Source organism: Trichophyton rubrum, assembly GCF_000151425.1.
Source record: "Trichophyton rubrum CBS 118892 genomic scaffold supercont2.6, whole genome shotgun sequence".
NCBI lineage: Eukaryota > Fungi > Ascomycota > Eurotiomycetes > Onygenales > Arthrodermataceae > Trichophyton > Trichophyton rubrum.
In genome coordinates, this window is record NW_003456423.1 from 1,032,758 (window position 1) to 1,054,636 (window position 21,879).

The following is a 21,879-nucleotide window of genomic DNA, read 5'->3' on the forward strand; positions in this document are numbered from 1 at the left end:
AAGTATCTTGCTTTCATTATTGGTCATTATACACCTACGGCGCCTTTTTTTAAGGCGCAGCTAGGCTAGGCAAACTTATCGTGTTTACCTTGCACCCTGACGTCCAGGATTTCTTCATGGTAATTTCCTTTTCTCCGTGCCTTCCTCAGTCGCTTTACTTCACTATCATTCAGCCTCCTACCTACAGCTTCCTCTAATTCCTTCCGGCTAATCTTCTCCAACGCCTTGCTCTCTTTTGCGGCTGCAGACTTCGTTTTTGGTTTGAAACGCGCCTGCATCCGGACTCTGAGAGAAGTATTGAATGAGATTTCAGTGGCATCACCTCGGATTTCAATTGACGGCTTGGAAGTAGCTGGAGGAGGTTCTTTGGAGGAAATGTACGCTTCAATATCACCCCCACATATTTGAAGTGATATCATGCCTGGGGAGTTGGGACAAGAAATTGGGACAAAGGACTCGAGAGCTGATATCGCAGATGAGTTGGCACTTAAAATACCATACTTATCGCAGCTAAGGTATCTTTTCAATGGGGCTTCCAGTTAGCTTGTTGCTATCCAAATAAATGCTAGAAAATTAAAATAGCCCGTACCTTCCGTGATGTCCTTTAAAACTGACTCCTTCACTCCCTATAACCTTTGTTGCTACCCATACCTGGCGGACGTCATGTGGTTCCGCGGTAGCTGGATTCCCTTCTACAATGTTCTCCAACTCGCTGGCGAATACCTTTCCATTGACATCACAAGCAATGCATGACGGTGGAGTTGATGGCAACACAAGTAAAACAGGCCCTGCTATCTCAGCTGGTATATCGGCAGAGACCCAGTTCTGGCCATCATCGTCGGCTGTAGCTTCAGTATCCGCAGCGGAGGTTTTGGGAGGTTCGGTTGTGGCACTCTCTTCGTTGTCATCAGGCTGCCGCTTTCTCTTCTTCGTCTTTTTATCTCCTTTGAAAGATAGAGGCTTGACCATTGCGATTCAGTTCATTGAGAGATTGCTCCCTAAAAGCGAATTGCAACTCGTTTTTGACTGACCTCATGGTCTCCATTTTGATCCATGTCACTTCTACCTCCGGCCGCCTCGTCGGTGTCGGAATAACATATATCCATTATTTACCGCATTGAGGACCTTGGTTGCAGGTATTAGAACTACCGACGTATAAAGAGGGACGACGTTCGACTTCATCTTTCGTCTGATCAACATCACGAGAGCGATACAGCACTTTTTCTCCTTGGACCTACAAGTTCGGGTGCCAATTGCGAGCGATAGAGAGCTGAGATGGTGCTGGTATTCTATCCATTATTGCGATACGTAGCTAATGATGACGTCGTAATTGACCACAACAGCCTACGGCGAAAAGCTCCAAGGATTGATCCAAACACCTTCCAATACCATCATGATACCCGATACCTTGATCCAGCAAAAGCCCGATTTTCCCCGTTGAATATGGTGAAATAAATAGGAAAAGGTCCATATTCTTTTTGTCGTTGAACGAAAAGAGCGTCATCCATGAAAAGGTACCACCGTGGAATTAATGATCAACATAACCAAGCGGCCCGACTCCAAAGTAAAAGAGGCCGTGAAAATGGTGCATTAAAACGATGGCGCCAAATGAAAAGCATTGGCTTATTTAGTCGAAGGTGATGGCAGCCTTGATGGCAGACTTGTTCTTCATGGACTCGAGACATTCGGCCCACTGCTCAATCTTGAAGGTCTTGTTGACGATGCCATTGACTCTGACCTTTCCGGAGTCAAGGTAGTCAATAGCGGCAGGGAACTTGTAGGTTTCACTGAAACTTCCGATGATGGTAATTTCGTCGCCGACTAAATTGAGAATTACAGTGTTAAGAAAATTGAGACAACACCACCAAGACAATGTTTTTAAAAAAGCCTGTCAGGAAAGGATCAACCTACAGATCTTGGATGGAGCCCAGCTGACACGGTCCTTGTTGGCATAGACACCATAGACAACTAGCTTTCCGCCACGACGGCAGTAATTGATAGCATCCTCGAGGATTCGGACGCTTCCAGTGGCTTCAACAACGATGTCGAATCCGTATGGGTTGGCGGCCTTCAGGGCATCGAACTGAGCGCTTGGGTCCTCGCGAGAAAGCTCAACGTACTCATCCGCAGCATCAAGGCGTTTAGCAAGGTCCATCTTGAGGCCCTTTGGAGCGGCAATGACAACCTTACAGCCACCGTTCAATCTGAGCATCTGAGCAAGAACCTGTTCAAAGTTTCCAGGTCCATCTTGAGGCCCTTTGGAGCGGCAATGACAACCTTACAGCCACCGTTCAATCTGAGCATCTGAGCAAGAACCTGTTCAAAGTTTCCATATTGTTAGTTGCTATACCATGCACCAACACAATTGGAAAGCCTGGATGGACATACAAGGCCAGTTGGGCCAGCACCAAACATAAGAACAGTGGAACCCATCTTGGGACTGATCTTGTCAAGACCGTGAGCAGCACAAGAAGCGGGCTCGAGGAGGGTAGCATCAACATCTGAGAGGTTTTGGATTTTGAACACACGGCCAGCTATGATCCAAGGAGTTAGAACAACACAATTTTTCAGGAACGCCCGACTTACCAGGATAAGCGCAGTACTCGGCGAATCCACCGTTCATAGTGACACCATGGGCCTCGAAGTGCTCACAAAGAAGCTCCTCACCGCGGCGGCAGTAGAAGCATTCTCCGCAGAGTTCAGAGTTGTCTGCAACAACTCTATCTCCAATACTGAACCCTTTGACCTTTGGGCCGACAGCAGCAACGACACCAACGGTCTCATGCCCTGGAACCAGAGGGAACTAAGGAACTTATAAGCTGATTTGAACCTACTTCAACCAGGAGTTACTTACCTTGGCCAGAAATTCACCCTCATGGATATGGAGATCAGTGCCGCAGACACCACATGCCTTGACTTTGATCTACAGAAGTTTGTCAGCGGCTTCCCTGTTCCGATCGATTCCTTGCCTGGAAACACGTGCAAGCTTACCATAACATCGTTCTCTCTAAGCTCTGGAAGTGGAATGTTGACGATACTGAACTCCTCAGGCTTGGAGTATCTGCAATTTTGCAAAATAACTTAGCAAGCTCACCTTGAAAGACCTTATGGAGGGGATTGACGCAGGGACGGAGGCTTACCTGAGGGCCTTCATGCTATTTGGGAGTTGAGCAGCCATGTTGATGAGAGGTAAAGTTGCTATATGCGATACTATCAGCTTGTGAACTTTGCAGAAGATAAGAGGCGGATGATGACGATGATGAAAAGAGCAAGAAGATGACCCTGCTTATAACTCACCTTCTGGAAAGACTTCTTTTGGCAGTGGAGGGGCAGTTGTTGTTGAATGAAGCAGAGGACAAAGGAGAGAGGTCAACCGAGCCGAGAAGAAGATGAGAACTATTTATACTACTGGACCGGAGACATTCTGGTGAAAACAAACATTAAAAACTGGAGGCAGGACAGGAAGATGCAACTATACCATACGCATACGTGGTACTGACTCTCAACACCGGTGGAGAGAACGGAATCAGGGAGAACCCAATGGAGCTAGTTTATCCACCAACGCACTGGCACACCTCCTATGAACAGTATTGTCAAAGCAGAGGATAGCGAAGGAAAAAGAAACGAGACGAGACAGCTAGCTCCTATACACTGCTGGAGTACGATACGGCTAATTCGACATGGGGAAAGCTACGATGTATAAGAGCGGTGAAAACGCACCAGTTCAATTAACTTTGCCTCCAAGGGGCCCTGGGGTGAGGAGAAGATTCGGCTACTTGGGACATTATTAAAAGGCGCGTTACAGGCACAGCGCTTTCGGACAGTCATCTAGATCGGAATCCTTGCCAGTCAATAGATCAGCAGAGGACACTGGGACTGGACCCTCAACCCAATTCAAGCCTTGATGCTCTTTTTTCTTCTTCCCATTTGCCTTTTTTCAACCCCCGATTGGCCTCCCTTATGTGCAGCACAGGCAGAAGTGATCGAATGTGTGCCCGAATGGGCCGAAGGCGAGCGAGGAACGGCCGCTACAATCTTCAACTGAGGGAAAACATGTGGCTCTTGCTGCTAAAACCCACCAGGTCACATATTAGTGTATCTTATCTCTCGCCCCTCCCCTTCCCCTCCCCACAGAACTGCCCACTAAGTCAGCGACTATACATGAAGCTAGGAGGTACAGACCTACTAGAAAGGAGGGAGCTGCCGTTAGCCCTGGGAGGCACCGCAGGGAAGTTATTCCAGGGCGAGATTTAACCTGTCTATATATTTCTTTCTATCGCCTCCACCATTCGTAAACGAAAGGACCAAAGGAGCATCCTCCCAACAAATCAATGTCTCTGGGGCTTACTATATTTTTACGGAGACTGAATATAACAGGTGGCCAACGCATCCTTCTGAAGGCATGATAATCCTGGTCAAAAAGATATACGAAACACTGAGCACCAGTGGTATCCGCATGCAGGCCTCCTTCAACTCTGGTCCAGCCGCCGCCCGTTTCTTCTTGTTGTTCAACAGCGAGAGAGAAAAAAAAGCGCGAGAAAAATGGCAGCAAAAAGCAACGAGAGCAAAGAAAAAAAGAAAAGAAGAGAAGAGAAAAAGTCTGAATGGGATTGAATTCTATAAGCCGCCCCACGTTTGGCTCGTGATGTGCTTAATTTTATCATTATGATCATTATATTATTGATATCCGAAAGTCAACAACTTAGGCGGAGCATTTTTGAATCTCGAACATTTATACACCTTTTAACATACTTTCTTTTTCTCCCTCGCGAGGCATATTCTATTTCTATCAGCTGGTTGGCAGCTAATGCCTGGGCGATCCCTGGCCTGAAGTGTCCCCTCAACAAGACAGGCCCTAATTTGCGATATCAGTTGGCGAGGGTGTTTACTCAACGTTCTTAGTAACATGAGGACTTATATCAACAAAAGTGCTATCAAAGGAGCCATCCCCCCGTGACCAAAGCCTATCGACATCCTTGTGGATTCGGCGACGCAGTGCAACCTATGATATTCTTACGTGGGCCATGAAAGAAAACACCGGGCCTTTGTCTGCTCGTAAATGGCGCGACCAATTCGAGAAACACTGACAGGGCGGAAAGCTAATAATAATGTCAGAAAAGCGCACCAACCATTGAGACGCCAGACTTGGCTCAAGCAAAATCTAATAAGCTCAAGCTCATCCAGGGCATGCGAGTTTAGCTGCGCTGGCTGAAGAATATGGGGAAATGGCTGTCCAGCCTCGGCCACATGAAAATAGCAAACCAACTCTAGAAGCCAGTTAACTAGGCTACTCCATACTCATAAAAACAATAACTCCGGAAGTTGCCAGCGCCAACAATGTACTCCGTACTTAAAACGGAGCCCGAAGCAGGGAAGAGAGATTCCAGGAGAAATTCGCAACAAAAGGAGTGTCTATATTCAGCTGTATTTACAGCCAAGTGAGAATAAACAAATAATGGGAAAAGCTGCATGTACAGGAGGCCCAACCGTTCATTGCAGCCCAAAACCTTCGCTGTCAACGACCGCGCGCCAAAGTTTCTCTTCAAATTTCTGCCGGGTTTTGTATCGGTACAACCCAAGTGCATTGAAACAGGTCCGCGCTGTTGGGAACCTCTCTGAGTCCGGCCCCAGGCACATAAGCCTAATGACTAAGTTGACTGCTCCCATGGCGGGGAGTCTATCGCTGCCCGTGATGAAGCTAAGTATCTTACGTTGATCTTTAGCTGGGATCCTCTCAAAGAAATCCCAAAACCAGGTCACGACTGGTTCCCGATCTGGTGAGGAAGCTGGCCAGTGCTCATACATTGCCACCCCACGCAATGATGGTATATCAAGTGGCTCTTCTGAGCCGCGAATAAGAAGCTCAATTTCTTCGGGCTTAAAAAGATGCAGTGCGTTTCCCCCACAGACAGTAAAGAATCCACGTCTAAATGGTTCGAACTGTCGGCATACCGCCCCGTCAATGATGTAACGCACGTAGAGATCCACAAAATCACGACGGTTCTCATTCGTCACTGGTTGATTCTCTCCCCCAGCACATAAAGGAACTTGGATCATCTCACCATACCGTTCAACTTGGACTACAAAGTCCTGACAAAAAGTTTCAGCAACATCTCCATCATATTCCAGGAGCTGTCGTAGGCCCTTTGCTAACGCAGGTCGAAACTCGGCCAAATCATCCAGGGTAGGCTTGAATGGCTGAGGCGGGGATGACAATGTAGGTGCGACGTTTGATGGTGAATACGCCAGTAGTTTCCGGAAGGCAAACGGAGGCAACGCAATGTCAAGAATGGTCGAATTGTATATTGCTAATCCTAGAACCACGCCGACCAGGAAAAATTGCTCCGACGACTCGAAGCAGTATGGATTGAAATAGCAATATTGGGAATCCTCATCATATAAAAAGAGACCTGCAAAATGATCGTTAGCTATAGTGTCTCAGCTCCTAGAAGGATGCATATGCTGTTAAACACACCATGAAGAGGGTCGAAAACCTCCCTCACTAGCAGGAGAAACCACTCCTTACGTAAACCACCGGCATCAATGCCTTCTTCACCCGCAAATTCTATGCGCAAGCCCTTTTTGATATCTTCCTCAGCAGATCCAATAACAGAGCTTACGCTTTGTAAACTGTCTTCTGCCAAACAGTCCCTTCGTACGTTCAGTACAAGGTACTGGCTTACCCCTCTTCGACCAAGGATCGTGTCAAAGAATGCTTCCCTAGCTTTTGCTTCCATCTGTCGACGGGCATCATGTTCCATAATTTGTATCTTAGCCCATATGCTGAGCAAAAACGAATATTGGCAAAAGGAAAATTTTCCACTACGAGATTCCCATGCCTCGAAATCTAGAATAAGATCGGCATAGTCAAGTCGTGCATTGTAGAAACAGCTTATCGGAATTTTATTCAGGCGATTGCTATTCGGCTCGGAGCCCGAGGGAAGCTCTCTTGCACTAGGGCCACCTTCAACTCTTCGACTATTACCTGTACCATTTGCTCTGAAGAGAAGGGCCATAACACGAGCAGCAGCACGAATTTGCCAGTCGCCTGCGTAGCTGACCAGTTTACTTTCACTTGCTGGAGATATCTCTGGGCTTTCTTGAAGGGCTGTGTGCAATTGTGCATGCGTGACGATCCCCGGTGCAGAAAACGTAGGGACATATCTCCCGAGATTAAGTCCATTCTCGGCCTTGGCTGATTGTCGCTTGTGAGATTTGCCGAGCCGAAAAGTAACAAATCCATTGACAACCTCTACCAATCTTTGGAAATGACTCGGCATAAGTCTTGAAAACCATCCCACAAATGAATAATGACACTCATTAGGCAGATTGGAGATTAACCCAAAAATTCTCTTTAGGGCGGAGTATCTGAGATTTGATAACTCACTACCGCCTGCGGAGGGTTGAAGACGACTGCTCTTTTCAGGGGAAGGTTTGCTATAAGGTGAAGTGGATAGGCCTGGTGGTCTCTGGTTGTGTTGAGTTATCACCGTTGAGGGCGGGGCGCCAGATGGGGTTCTGGGTATAGAACCAGAGGCGTATAGAAGCGGGTTTTCAATTAGTATAAGTAGGAACCGGGTATCATCTGGGCGTATTAGTGGTCGTTTCGGTCGTTGGAGCAGTTTCTCTGTAGCTCGTAGCAAGGTCTTTCGAACTATAAACCTTGACTCCATAATTACTTCGTTAAGTTGAGCCAGATTGGCTAAGTCCTTGGTAGGGGATGCATTTTGCTCGCCCATATCGGGTAAATCAAGGACCATACTATTCCAAGAGTCGCCTGCATGTATAACAAGATGGTACCATTCTAGAAGCTCTGGCCAGTTTATTCGAGGTGACTTTGAATTGGTGAGACTGGCCTTCGTTCCGTATGAGTTCGATGACCGACCATTATTTGGTGACTGACTTCTTGGTGAACGCCGGCTTTCCGCCCACCATGACCCATTCTCGGCGAAATTACCAAGGAGAATCGTCTTCTCATCAAGATTGGACACATGATGATCTTCAGGGGTTGCTGATGACACAGAGGCTTTTCTCCCTACTGATGGTTGTGAGCCCTCACTCGCTGCCCGATGGTAACGGGTTCTGCCAGTTATAAACGATTTATTAAGCGTATCACAGCCATCAAAGCAAGTCGTGATGTATTGTTCTAATGCACGAAATACAGTGGTCGGGCCCTTAACGTCGGTCCCGGACTCTCTGCTTTTCTGGTCTACCCGTTGAGCGGCGGAGTCTAACCGAATGTCGCGTAGGTCATTAGTAGGTGTATAGGGAAGACCCATGTTAGCAACTTTCGCCTTTGGTTGGGGCGAGGTTCTAGAGGTAGATGGCACATCAGATACCAGCACAGAAGGCATATTGGTGTCGTTCTTGTCGCTCTCAGGGTATACTGGGTTCTGCTTGGACGACTCGGCTCCATCTTGCCCTGGACGGCTATGGTCTGTCTTCGGCCGTGCTTGACGGACTCGGTGCTCACCAAGCTGAGTGGAAAGAAATGAAATGAGGCATTCCTCAATTATACTCCGAGTTTCCTCTACGGTAACTGCAAGATAGATATTAGAAAGTGCAAAAGATACAGGGTGTTGATATTGATGTGCACTCACCTCTAGCTTGCGGTTGCTGAATATTATCCGGGCGCAGTTTTTCATCTGGTTTACTACGCCGCAGTCTGCTGCTACGGTGAGGTTCCAAATCATTCATTGTTGCGCACTTTCCGCACCGGAACCCCTTTTTGGTGTAAGGGAAAGCGTTGGTATGATCGCATGTCATACATTTGCGTTTCCGGTACTCTTCCATATGGTTGTCTGAGCCAGCACGTTTCTGAGGGCTACAGGACCGGGCATTTGTGATGACAGGATGTAACCCATCTTCGCCATCTGTAAGCTCAGAATCTATGGTGTCCCTACTCCCGCCGCGGGCTTTTCTTCCCTTTCCAGCAAAAAATGTCGGGAATGGATTGCTGGTAGACCGAGAATGGCCACGACGAAAAGGAATAGCTCTTGACTGTGTTGTAGATTGGTCTGGAGGAAGTAATAGGGTGGATGGATCGAGACTTGACGATGGCTGAGGCGCCGGGTTGCTCTCTATGGCAGGAGGCCCGGCGTTCGCAGGTCTGTTATTGTGATGGGTGAAGCGAGACACCCACGTCGGTGCCATTATTCCCAAACTCGACGTTCGATATCGCACACGTAGACACTGTATGAACTCTTAGAGACTTCAATAGAGGTAATCAGGGGGTAGTCTCTTTCAAGCAAAATATACCACTCGCGGTTTGCCGTCGGTCTCAAGCTAGCCTTCACCAGAATAGTTGGCAAACAACAGCAGCAACCATAAGGGCGTGCAGGGCGCAGATCTGGTGACGAGGCTGGATCAACAGTACTGGGAGGCGTGGTATGTTTCTTCTTCTCGAAATCGATGTCGATGGCCGCCGGTCTGTCTCAGAGCTGAAACCGAGACGACCGCCGTAGGGCAGCAGTGCTCAATTCAACAGCAGTCGTTGTCAAGTATTGTTCGTCTTCCCGCCGCGTCCCGAACAACGAGGCAGCAGCACTTTGGCAGGCAGAAGCAGCATCCTGGGCCTGGTAGCACCGCCTTCCTGGAGAGTCTGCGTATCTAAAAATGCCCGACGAAAGGTGCGCTCAGCTCGGGCTGAAAGGTAGGAGTGTTTTGGTTGAAGCTGAGAGCAGTTAAATGCGCCTTTGGGGAGACGAGGTAAGGTTAGTTAGTTACGTGGATGCGGACAGAAGGTTTTTGGTTCTGACATCAGCCACACCCTCCATCGCCTCGTCATTCAGCCCCTGGGCCTTGGGCAGTTGATTTGACGGAGGTTGATCACCACTTAAAACTACCGACGCGAGCACCACGGTGTCTAGAAACGTGCTACGGGCAGGCTTAGACAATCAATAGGCACATGTCAAGATAGGGATGTTCTACAGAGGGTGGTGGAAGGGATAGTTCGTTAAGCTGAATGGGCGGCATCTTTTGAGGGTCATTTCATAGCCAGGAATTATATCATTTCTTGGTATGGCATGCATTGATCAACATGACGTGAGCAGTTGCGCATGCTTCGGAGAATAAGATAGAAGAATTTTGGTAAAACATGACAACAAAATTGAAAACCCGCAAAGCCCAAACCATTCATTACATTTAACGGTATCTCCAGAAGTTCTGGGTGTTGAGTCGTTTCCAGGTCTTCCGTCTGCCGGCGGTGGTCTTGTTGTAGCCGTGGCCCTTGTTGAGACCACGGGACTTCTTGCCGGTGGCAGTGAGACCACGGGATTCGCGGTGCTAGAAGGCAGATCAGCGGCATATTCCACATATTGGGCATGTCCTAAGGAGTCATTTACCTTGTGAACGGGGTTGACGATCCAGTTAATGCGAGGATCCTTGCGGATGGCCTTGTGCTGAGGGTCAACGAGGATGATTTCGTAGTACTTGTAGGTAGAATCTTGGTTGATCCAGTAGGAGTTGAGAACACGCAAGTTGGCACATCGCTTGCCAACACGCTCCTCAGCAGTGGATCTGAGGGATCGCTGATACTTGAGCTGGTTGACACCCTGGTTGGTAGGTTTGCCTATATAACTCCAGTTAGCCACAGCGGAGCGTCGTTATACAACCAACATAGTAATCCATACCGTAGGTAGCACCCTTGCGAGCGGTTCTCTTGCGGCCACCGCGTCTCACACGGATGCGGTAGATAACGTAGCCCTGCTTGGCCTTGTATCCGAGACGACGGGCCTTGTCAGGGCGAGATGGGCGGGAGGCGCGGTGGATGACATTGAGTTGACGAAGCTATATTAATGCACTCTCAGCAAAGTTCAACGAGTGTATAGCAAGGCACGCTGTAAAATCAATGGCAACATGTGCATATTTTGTGTGTGCCACAGAAATCAAGAGACGATTGAAGCGGATTCCTCTTCGGCCATGGTCCTCGTCAGATCGGTGTCGACAAACTTGGTCCAGGTCTTTGAATGATGAATCGGTTCGCTCGGACTAGGGAAAGGACTGTAGGGTTGTAATTCTCACCTCCCAGCATCGGACGCGCAGGAGGAAGCGCATCACATCGGACTGCTTCTTCTTCTGAAGTTCTTCCACATATTTAAGGGCACCCATCTGCAGTCAAGGCACGATCCTGTTAGCTTTGCAACCCAATTCCACTCCCAGCACTCGACAGGCTCTCAGAAAAACATGTCTGCCGGCAGCAGCCCGAATCAGAGACAGGGAGGGCATCTTACCTTGACGTCGTGGAGCGGCTGGCCTGGTTGTTGCTGGTTTACTTACCGTCGTTCAGGCGTTGAAGATGTCGAAAGTGCGACTTTTTCTTTTGTGTGGGCGGAAAATGGAAAAAAGTAAGCGAGTTAGCGCAAAGTCTTGGCGTCACGTGTTATATATTAACGAGGGCAGCAAAGCAGAAGACGATATATATAAAAAAAGAAGGATAAGATGACAGCTAACTAAGATACGATCATCGCTGGTTGATAATGGTACATGACGGTGCCAGGAGTGTGGCCTAAAATAGGAAAGATATCATCTTCGGTTCAGTTTGCCCGAGGCAAGGCCTTGACGAGCTCATGCATTCCCCTTTGCAGATGGCGTGCCACGATCCCCCAGCTCTGAGGTTTCCTGCCGTTGCCAGGACCTCCATTTAGTGCATCTCTTCCCATGTCAAGCATAGCCTGCAAGTCGATGTCATTCAAGAACGCCTCCTCCTTTCTATCCCGCAATTGACCATTTTTCCCATTATATACCAGTTGTTTCTCTATTGCCAGCGCGGTTGCTTCTGCGCCGCGAGCAATAAGACGGCGTGCTTCTGCTGTGTCCTTCTCAAGTCCTTCCTTTGGGTCCTGGGGAAGCTTGGATTTTAGCGCATGGGTACTGATGTTGTCTAGCTCACTGATTAGATTGCGAGCAGACTCGAGAAGCCCCTGCGTTTTGAGGTATAGAGGGTGGCTGGCTGCAAATTGCACGCTATCTGATATTACCGTTTTATCTCCGGTATCGTTCGAGGTTACATTGGCCTTAATTTTCCTTAATGACAGAACTGCTCTCATCAGGGAAGAGAACTGGCACTGGAAGTTCTCATCATCGTTGTGCCTATCTTTCGTTTTAGGATTTTTCTCCTTTTCCAGTAGAGTGGAATACTCACCACTCGTCGTCTTCCTTTTGGAACATGTCCTTGAGTCTTTTCTCATCAATTCTCACTTTTTTTTCCATGTCTTTCGCAAAGGCGTCGCTTTTCTCTGCCTTCTCGATCGCCGTCTGCAGATTCTTCAACGCATTGCTAGCCACAAACGCTTAGCTCTCAAGCTTAGCAACCATTAACGAAATTTCGTCATTTCCCTTACCGTGCATCATCTAAGTCATTCTGGCCGCTGTCAGATATATCATCTTCATCGGACACTTCCATATCACTACCGAACGCATCGCTTATGCTCTCATGTCGGCCCGGACGAGATGGCCGCACGCTCCCTTTTGAATTTGGCCTTGCTCTTTTGGACTCAGCCTGGTTGGAATTTTGCATTGAAATGCTCCCTAACATCAGATAGGTCAGCCTTTGTTATCCATACATCATCTTCTGGCTTACCAGTACGCTTAGCCCGACCCATGGTCTATCTTCTCTGCCCTGCTCTTTATCTATCTTATGTGCAATACTCCTATACCAGCTAAGTAATTCGAGTATGAAGACTTTCGTTCCTATCGTCGTCCTTTAGATGGAAGATTGGACGTCCAAATAAGGTACTACCTAGATAGGCCAGGCGGTGTGCTTTCTGTACTTTCTGCCGCAGAATGAATTTATTTTAATTTCTATTTATTTTAATTAAACCGTTTGGTTTTATCCTTCTTTTTTTCTTATACGGCTCATTTATGCCCATCTCCCCCATTTTGCTAGCAAGAATCTATACACCATTCAGCGATCTCGAGTTCAGAGACGTAGAGCGACGATTGTTCCTTGTAGGCTAGCTGACCAATGAAATGGCTGCGATACGAGGCTATCATGTTGAGTTATTATATAATCAACTTTATTTTTGCAGCGCATTGGACTTTTGATAAAACTTCCATACTTGAACATTTGGAGACATCGATCGTATCTCGAATCAAGCTCCCGCATTCCAATATGGCGTCTTTACTAGGTGCACAATATGATTCCTCGAGTGACGATGATATGGGGACTGCGCCCGCTCAGTCAAACCCGACGCCTGCTATAGTTGCAGCTCCAGATGTCCCAGTAGAGGTTTGGTCTTCTTTGGTCATATTACTAGACCTCATGTCTATTATTTGACCCCGTTGCTAACATTTTCCATAGGGTCCTTCACAGTTGCACCTAATGCTGAGAAAACCAACTGATACGGCACTGACATATAATGCCACCTACGACGACCTCACGCGGCCACAAGCTGGTCCAGCGAACCCATTCAAGACTGAAAACTCCGGAGTTAAGAGAAAGAATGTATTGACCGGATACGCCGAAGAAGCCGCAATAAGCGAGGCAACCTTCGTCACCCAGCAGCGTACTTTCCAGAGCTTAGGCTACACCAAGGATCCAACCCAACCTGGGGCCTTTGTAGGAAACATGGAACAGGTGGCGCGCTATGGGGGTAAAGATGTGGTGCAGATGCGACCCTCCAAGGAGGAAAGTGCAGCTATACGGCGAAAACGACAAAAAAAAGGCGATTCGAGCATTGTTGAAGGCGAAGGGGCGTATTTAGGTCCTTGGGCAAAATATGAAGCCGATGAGATAGCTGACAGGGAAGCTGAGGCTCTGGCGGAATTGGGCAGCGATGAAGAATATATCGAAGAGGGGATCGTTCCGTCGAAAATGCCGGCAATGGATAAAAAGGCTACAGCTTATCAAGAAGATTTATCCCGCACGGAAACAACAGAGTTCCACGGTTCAGAAGAGCGCGACTACCAGGGCCGGACATATATGCATGTACCACAAGATCTGGATATCGACCTCAAGAAGGAGCCAGGAAGTGTGAAGAACTACATACCCAAGAAGCTGATTCACACGTGGAAATCCCACACGAAGCCCATCACCTCATTGCGCTTCTTCCCTAGTTCTGGTCATCTTCTGCTTTCATCCTCGGCGGACTCGAAAGTAAAGTTATGGGATGTATATCATTCACGAGAGCTTCTCCGTACATACTCCGGACATGCAAACTCAGTATCGGACACCACTTTTGACCCAACTGGAGCCACTTTCCTTTCTGCCTCATATGACAGACAAATCAAGCTCTGGGACACAGAGTACGGGAAATGCATCCAGCGCTTCTCTACTGGAAAAACCCCTCATGTTGTCCGATTCAACCCCGACCCTGATAATTCCCATGAGTTTCTTGCAGGCATGTCTGACAAGAAAATCATTCAATTTGATATCCGTTCCGGTGCTATTACCCAAGAATACGACCACCATCTTGACGCTGTCAACACAATCACCTTCGTTGATAACAACCGCCGTTTCATCTCCACCTCCGACGATAAGTCGCTTCGTGCTTGGGAGTACAACATCCCAGTACCTATCAAATTCATTGCTGAACCACATCTCTATGCCCTTGTCCGTGCTGCTCCACATCCTAACGGCAAATACGTTGCTTTCCAGTCTGGAGATAATAGTATCGTCGTCTATGGAGCAACAGATAAATTCCGTCAAAATAGGAAGAAATTATTCAGAGGACATAATAACGCAGGTTATGCCATTGACGTTTCAATCAGTCCTGATGGCCAGTTTGTCACATCTGGTGACAGTGGTGGATATGTTTGCTTCTGGGACTGGAAGACGGGCAAGATGTGGCACAAGATTGAAGCGGGAGGAAAGGAAGGTTCTGCGATTACATGTGTAGATTGGCATCCTCAAGAGACTAGTAAAGTGGCCACGGCTGGGTTGGAGGGAGTTATCAAATACTGGGATTAGTTGTATACTATGGTTTAATTCACATCGGGCATTTCCTGGCGTTTTGTATCATTTTTGGATCCGAACTATGCTACGCTATGCAACTATGATGGACTTTTTACCTCGTACTCGGAATATAGGCAAAATCTAAACATCAACGGCTACTTCTTGATCACTAGTAAGTCAAAACAGCTGATAATGAACATGAACATATTTTTGCTATAAGCCATCCGGAGAAGAACACCATGCTAAAGTAAGGGTATCAATGACATAATAGATACAGTAAGAGTAAAGACCAGGTCAACATCAAGTTCAACAAATACTCCAGCCCACGACGATATCTTTTGCTGCGTAGGATTAAAAAGTAGTCATATCAATCCAGCTTGCGACAAAACCAAGCCTCTTCCCTCTTTCTCCTTGCATCCGCATGGCAAATTCTTCGAAATTGAGCTTAGCTCCTGATCCGCCTCGTTCCTTGGCTTCTTGTTCAGCTAGATTTAATTTTGCCCAGCGGGATAGAATCTTCGGGGAGGGCGGCGGTGAGGGAAGCACGGCATTCTTCACAGAAGGGGTAGAAGATGAGGATGCTACGGATGAGCCCGAGTTACTTCGCGTACGATTTGGAGGCGGAGACTGTTGGAAGCGAAGCCGAAGGGGTAATGAGCGATTTCGAGACCTACGCTGGCTTGATAGGCGATGGTGAGAAGGCCCGGAAGTTGATGTTGACGTTGATGCAGATTCGTATATAGGGTGCGGCTCAGCAGAGTGTGGCCGGGGTGAGTGATGTGATCCATGGGGCATATGTTCTAATGCCACTAGGTCTTCCTCATTGGGTCGATTTTGTGGGAGGGTAGGGTCTGGAGGCAGAGGTATATTGTTCTCGGAAGACGATGGTGATTCGGTGTCACCTTGGAAATTATTGCTTTCAGGTGCAATGGGCATATAATCAACTTCATGATCACTCAAATGGTCAGATATCACGCTGCCCTCTTGCTGAGATGAATAAGCCTGATCAATGCCATCTTCTTCCTCGCGCTCGACTTCCTCAAGGAACTCTGGGTCGACTGAAAAACCGCTCTCTTGTAATAGGTCTTTTAGGGACCTGTTGCCAGCCGATTCTGGATCATTGGTGTCATCCCCATTTGGATTCCTGCGATCACAATTCTTAATATCCTTAACTCGATACCCTCTCTCCTGGAATCTTTCAATTTCCTTAGCCCATCGCTTCCGTTCTGTACGGGTACGGTAAGCTTCCATGAGGAGATCTTCCTTTGGCTTAAAGATGAGATCCAAAAGCTCGTTCAAGCCCTGCTGAGTGACTTGATAAAGAATCTCTTTGCCTGCATCCCTTTCCACTTCTGGAATTTCATAACCACCCCATCGTTCACCCAGTTGGATGCTGCGTGATGATGTAGATTGGTTTGAGCGAGTTTCATATTCGTTGTCTGTTACATCATCTTGGAAGCGAACTTTAGATGAAGACCTAGACCTTGGGGTAGGGTTATGCCAATCTGAGTCCTCATTACATTCTCCATCCGAGGCCGCTGCTTCATAGTCATCCTCATTTCCTTCGTACATTGGTCGTCCACTTGTGCCTTCTTCCTCCTCAAGGTAAAATGCCCGTCGCCGCCATCTCTCTTCAATGCCTTCTCGCCTGATATTCGACTGATGTTCCGCTTCTGCAGCATTTAGTCTCTCGATAAGACAGGTTCCGATCCTAGCCCTATCAACAAAGTCCGTTACATCCTCTAGGGGTACGTATGCCCCAAGAGCATTGATAATATCTTCACGTTGAACATGCTCGGCCGGGGGCCAGTTCAGAAAGTTCTCGCAAGGATAGGGGCCAGCACAGATAAGATCGAAGCCATCCCCATGATCAGTGGACGAGTCGCTTGGCCTAGGCCCATAGTATGGTCCCTGAGTTGTACTATCTGACCTTGATGGATCTCGCTGGCGATGGCGGTTGGGTCCAAGTGTATCTCTGAGAGCTGCATCACCTAGAACAATGTCCCTATCACCCGTTTCATCACCATCTTCTCTTACTACAGCCTCATTATCGATGACCTCTAGGTCACCCTGCAAATTCGTACGTTTGCCTTCACCAGCTCTGGATCGATCTGATCCAGGTATGGTTCCGGGAAATGCAGCACTGATGGGCTGACTTCCCAGTACCACGTCTCGAGAGCCGCTCTCCATAAAATCATCCTCTATTCCGGACATCATATCTCGAGTTAAGTCTCTGCTCAGGGTATAATATGCTCTGAATATACGTAGGAAATCTTTCCGCTCCACATAACCATCTCTGTCTATATCATAAGCTGCAAATATTCGTCTCAGCCGTTCGTGCATGCTCTTGTTACCAAAGCTTGCCAGACCCTTCAAGAACTCTTCGAACCCGATGAGACCATCACCGTTGGTATCGTAAAAGGAAAACATCCGATCATAGATAAGGCTTGGTGGAGGAGGCCGGTTAGGGATAAAGCACCGGTCAAATGTCTTTCTATCAATTGCCAGCGGAAGGCCGTTAGGCTCTTCGGGCCATTCAACATTTGCAAGGCATCTAAACTGGTCCCAAAGCGCATCGACTTCGGTATTCTCAAAATTCGTTTCCTTTTTGAGTCGCTTTGCTACATTTCTTGGTAGCGTTTGAGGAAGCATATTCGGCTTCCCTGGGTATAAAACTGGTTGGACCTGCTTTACACTTCCCAGCGATGGAGTTGGTATCCGGACTTTATAGAACAAATGGGTGAGAATATGAACTTGGGAGGCTTCGCAGGCCTCGCAAAGGTCATAGTCAATGCAGTTTGCACAGCGGTATCTGATCCCTTGGATTGGCATGACACCGCAACTGTTGCACGTTACTCCTCGATGTATATAGCCATCACGCCTTGCTTGGTCCTCAGCTATATGGTAGAGCAAATTAAGCAGATTTTGTCCTTCTCTCGGCGGAGCTGTGTCATTTGTACCGTCTCTCCATGAGAAGAGACTCTGATCATCTATGGTGGTGTCTCCTATCTCAGGCTGAGGTGGAGGAGGAGGGGTTTGTTCTGCTGGCATGGCATTGGTGTTCACCACCAAGTTTGCATCCTCCTGGCCTACGGGCCGTTCAGTGTCGGGTTGTTCACCAAAGTGTGGGTTCTCGTTAAACCGCGTAAAGGCATTGTTGACAGCAACCTCTGAAATTCCACGAGATGTAAGCTCATTAAGCAAATATCTCCATTCCCCAGTAGAGAGAAGAATGACATGCGATGGCGGAAACTCAGCTATCAGGAACCGAGTAAGAAATTCATCCTCTATCATATGGCGCATTAAGTTTGCGCTCTCCAGACTGGCTCCGATCTCCCGCTGTATGGTCTCTACGGATGCCAGCTGTGAAGGCAAAAGAGGGCATTGCAGAGTATGCTCGGCGTCAACCCGAAGTGTAAAATGGCCGTAACTTCTGCCTTCTCGTTCACGCTGAGCCAGCGCAAGCGAAGGAGCTAGCGGACTGGACGATTCATACGTCTCTCCGCTGGGCAGAGATATCCCACCCCGTCTCTGGGAATGTCTTTGGTGTCGCACCGCATTTCGCCTATGGAGGGTCTGGGAAGCTGCTGGCGAAGAAAAGAAATATCGATGGAGCTGCGTGAGGGCGAGAGTGCCGGCAAACGCAGCGACAATGAAAAATGTCCGGCGGTAGGTCAGGGCAGAGGTCCCGTCGATAGAGGAGGGAGCGTTAGAGGACGACATTCTCGACAGCGGTGGATGGCTAGAGGGAGCGAAGCATGGCCGTCATATCTCGCGATATAGCATATCCTCCAAGCACTTGCATGCGACTGTGTAGCTGTTGTTCTGATTAGCATAGAGATGTTGTTGCGGTTGAAGATTTGGCACGGCAGTTTGAGTTACGTAGCTGGCGGTGCTGTCACTTTTTCAAGGCGTAGTTAGTTAACTAGTTGACTTGTTAGTTAGCTTGGACAGGAGATCCACTGTGCTAAAGTTAACCTACGTCTAGCTATATTAAACCACCATGTAATGAATGGATACAGATGTTTAGATGAATCTAGCTGAAGGAGCATTTATTATCATCATGCTCTGGGCCGTTCGAAGGAGTAAGTTACTTTTCTAGTGGCAAGCCAGGAATTAAATGCTGATCCACGGTTGAACCACGGATAGCAGAGATGATGCAGCGGTTTTCATCCTCAATCAAAAATCCATAAACTAATCCTCTCCTCTACTACTCGAAAGATGAAGTGCGGTTGTTATTTCACGCAAAAAAGATCTCCTTGGTAGTCAATAAAGACTGTGAAGTGCTGTTAGACACTACGCGTATGAGTCTAGCATGGTTACTGAGACATCCGATGATGGTGACTATCCATGGAAAAATGATCTGCTATAATTTCATCTGGATTTTGGGATATTGCATTGTGTATATAGGATGGCGGTATAGTACGGCTCTCCGATTTACCAGGAATATTGGCAAGTAGAGATGATTAGTCTGTCAAATCGTTTGTCATTGATAACATGTATTTGAAGGATTATACGGATACAATAGACGGACTTAGCAGGCAACTGGGAGACGAACGAAGAACGAAGAGATGCAATCCAAAATCAGCTAAATAGGATTTATTCTTTCCCAAGCTATCCTAGTCAAACGGGGGTATAGTGTGAATATGATAATCACAATCTTATTCGCATTGTACCTTACAGCTGACAAACATACGAAGCGAAGGTCAGGGACACAAAAGCCATGGAAAAGGTATTTTCTATAATTTTTAACTGAGACTCTGGAGGAAATGATCAACCCGAAATATGCCTGATGATCTAGTTTAAAAAAGTGAACGTCTAACAGAAAAGCCTGAATATCCTACCTTTTAAGGAACAGTCTTCTATTTCAAACCTTGCAGCCGACAGTGATCTATGCGCTTAACTTTTGTTCTCGGATGAATACAGCGCTGATAAATGATAGGAAAACAAGAATGGTCATAAAGCCAAACGCCGTTGTCGTTGAACGGCCATAGCAGTCTCTAACAACTTCCCTTAACTGTGGGTTAAGGTGTTTGATGTAGTCAAGACTCTGCCTGACCCCGTCCACAATCTCATCGATGTTCTTATTTCCCTTGAGTGCAGAACGCAGGGAGCTCCTGAGGAATTGCTGGACAATGCTGGCAGAGAGAGATATCGAGATGACTGACCCTAGCGATCGGAATAGATATGAACAGGCAGTGGCGACAGCTTGGTCTTCAGGGGAAGCATTTGCAACTAGAACAGTTAGCGGTTGTTTTCAAGTGCAGAGGGTATGGAATTGGTATATACTTAATGCAATCAGTGTTGTTGTAACCCCAATGCCGTTTCCAAATGCGCACATGGTCATGCCGATGATTATCATCGGGGTGCTATTGGCTATGATACCAGAGAATACGGTAATCACAACAAGGCCAATAACCAACAAAGCATATGAGTAGAAGGTGATCCAGTAATATTTACCGGTCCTCTTCATCAACCAACCCCCGAAAAGTGATCCTGATACTCCCAGCAGGATGGATGGTAGAAGCTTAATTCCAGCACTGGCAGCAGAGCTACCATCACTAGCCTGGAAGAATAACGGGATATAGAAGATGGCAGCAAGCCATCCACCAAAACTGAAGAAGTTGGTCAGGTAGCATGCTACTAAATCACGGCCGAATGTGATGTGGAGGGGAGCAAATGGAGCGACGGCGAATCGGGCCTCGACGACCATAAACAGAATGAATGCCACTGCAGATACAGACAGCGATATGATCGTCAGAGGCATGGTCCAAGAAACATTCCCTCCTCGGTCTAACCCAAGGATGAGCCCAAAGACGGCGACAACGAGAACAAATGCTCCAATAAAATCAACTCGCTTTAGCTTCTCTTTCCAGTTTGACTGATCTGTTGTCGGCATTTTTAGGGTGAGCCCTACGACAACAAATGCAAGTAAACAGCAAGGTCCTTGGGCAAGAAAAGCCCTAAAAAAAAGGAGATCAGTAGGTGAGATGGAATTCCGACACAAAGTACAAGGCAATGAACATACCAGCGCCATCCGATAGTATCCGCTAGAAAACCACCTTTATACCATTAATGTTAGCTCCAAGGTTTAAGCAATACCACTGCGCCGTAGCTTACCTAGAGGAGCTCCGAGACCAGACCCAGCGGACCAAACGATATTGATGACACCTTGCCATACACCACGGTCTCTCAATGGAACAATATCGCTCATGATAATGCTGACCACGGTCGATAAACCACCTCCTCCAATGCCTTGGAACACCTAACTCTCAATAAATGAGCCAGTGACACTTACCTAGTGGGTTTCTCTAGAGGAGAGGGAACTTACCCGTGCAGCGATCAACTGTTTAATGTTCTGGGCCAATCCGCACAATACGCACCCCGTGCCGAAGATAGTATACCCAAATAATAGACATGCTTTTCTTCCGAATATGTCACTCAGGCGGCCATACAACGGTTGAAAGGCGGTCAGCGATAGAAAGTACGAAGTAGCAATCCAGCTGGTCAAATTAAGAGCATGGAGGTCACTGCCAATTTTACCGTAGCTCGCAACGATAATAGTCTGATCAGCGGATGAAAGGAAGACCTAGTTGTATGACTCGTTATTAGCCTGATGAAGGTCTGAGGTAACATTGAATGGATTTGTACTCACTCCGATGGTGATTGCCGGCACAATATACTTGAGACGCTTCTGCAGCTCCGGAACGCCCTTGAACTGAGCAATTCTTGCGTCATCAATCCCATTAACACCGGCTGTCTCCTCATCTGGCTTTGGCTGCCCATTGCCAGCTCCTATTCCCGCGGTCGACGGGCCGTTTAACGAGTCATTCACCGCTCGGGTACCTAGCAACGGCGATGTCTCAGTTGCTGGTGTGTGAGAATCATCGTCAGCAAGATGCGATGTCCTCATTGTGACGGCCACAGTCTACGTACAGTCCTGACACTCCAGTTAGAAAGTCAGAAGTCACACTCACTCTCTTCAA

The 21,879-nt window shown here is 47.6% G+C and overlaps 8 protein-coding genes across 8 annotated transcripts; 1 reads left to right on the top strand and 7 right to left on the bottom strand.

Annotated features, from left to right (window-relative positions):
• Positions 1-65: 65 nt before the first annotated feature.
• TERG_05798 (uncharacterized protein) lies at positions 66-969 on the bottom strand (the record flags this gene model as incomplete). The annotated part of the gene is made up of 2 exons (XM_003233881.1): positions 66-519; positions 590-969. The coding sequence occupies 2 exons, from the start codon at positions 967-969 to the stop codon at positions 66-68; spliced, it is 834 nt and encodes a 277-aa protein (XP_003233929.1).
• Positions 970-1,627: 658 nt separating this feature from the next.
• TERG_05799 (chlorophyll synthesis pathway protein BchC) lies at positions 1,628-3,178 on the bottom strand (the record flags this gene model as incomplete). The annotated part of the gene is made up of 7 exons (XM_003233882.1): positions 1,628-1,821; positions 1,912-2,224; positions 2,389-2,534; positions 2,587-2,803; positions 2,855-2,923; positions 2,992-3,061; positions 3,141-3,178. The coding sequence occupies 7 exons, from the start codon at positions 3,176-3,178 to the stop codon at positions 1,628-1,630; spliced, it is 1,047 nt and encodes a 348-aa protein (XP_003233930.1).
• A 2,312-nt stretch (positions 3,179-5,490) lies between these two features.
• On the bottom strand, positions 5,491-9,153 carry TERG_05800 (uncharacterized protein; the record flags this gene model as incomplete). Its single annotated transcript, XM_003233883.1, has 3 exons — positions 5,491-6,410; positions 6,476-8,539; positions 8,601-9,153. 3 exons carry the CDS (start codon positions 9,151-9,153, stop codon positions 5,491-5,493), a joined length of 3,537 nt encoding a protein of 1,178 aa, XP_003233931.1.
• Positions 9,154-10,143: 990 nt separating this feature from the next.
• On the bottom strand, positions 10,144-11,109 carry TERG_05801 (60S ribosomal protein L15; the record flags this gene model as incomplete). The annotated part of the gene is made up of 4 exons (XM_003233884.1): positions 10,144-10,284; positions 10,344-10,570; positions 10,632-10,788; positions 11,023-11,109. 4 exons carry the CDS (start codon positions 11,107-11,109, stop codon positions 10,144-10,146), a joined length of 612 nt encoding a protein of 203 aa, XP_003233932.1.
• Positions 11,110-11,534: 425 nt separating this feature from the next.
• On the bottom strand, positions 11,535-12,188 carry TERG_05802 (uncharacterized protein; the record flags this gene model as incomplete). Its single annotated transcript, XM_047748498.1, has 1 exon — positions 11,535-12,188. One exon carries the CDS (start codon positions 12,186-12,188, stop codon positions 11,535-11,537), a length of 654 nt encoding a protein of 217 aa, XP_047604481.1.
• Positions 12,189-13,321: 1,133 nt separating this feature from the next.
• On the top strand, positions 13,322-14,908 carry TERG_05803 (uncharacterized protein; the record flags this gene model as incomplete). Its single annotated transcript, XM_003233886.2, has 1 exon — positions 13,322-14,908. One exon carries the CDS (start codon positions 13,322-13,324, stop codon positions 14,906-14,908), a length of 1,587 nt encoding a protein of 528 aa, XP_003233934.2.
• Positions 14,909-15,244: 336 nt separating this feature from the next.
• TERG_05804 (uncharacterized protein) lies at positions 15,245-18,616 on the bottom strand (the record flags this gene model as incomplete). The annotated part of the gene is made up of 1 exon (XM_003233887.1): positions 15,245-18,616. One exon carries the CDS (start codon positions 18,614-18,616, stop codon positions 15,245-15,247), a length of 3,372 nt encoding a protein of 1,123 aa, XP_003233935.1.
• A 1,168-nt stretch (positions 18,617-19,784) lies between these two features.
• TERG_05805 (uncharacterized protein) lies at positions 19,785-21,806 on the bottom strand (the record flags this gene model as incomplete). Its single annotated transcript, XM_047748499.1, has 6 exons — positions 19,785-20,128; positions 20,183-20,856; positions 20,922-20,955; positions 21,014-21,158; positions 21,225-21,482; positions 21,549-21,806. The coding sequence occupies 6 exons, from the start codon at positions 21,804-21,806 to the stop codon at positions 19,785-19,787; spliced, it is 1,713 nt and encodes a 570-aa protein (XP_047604482.1).
• Between the last annotated feature and the right edge of the window lie 73 nt (positions 21,807-21,879).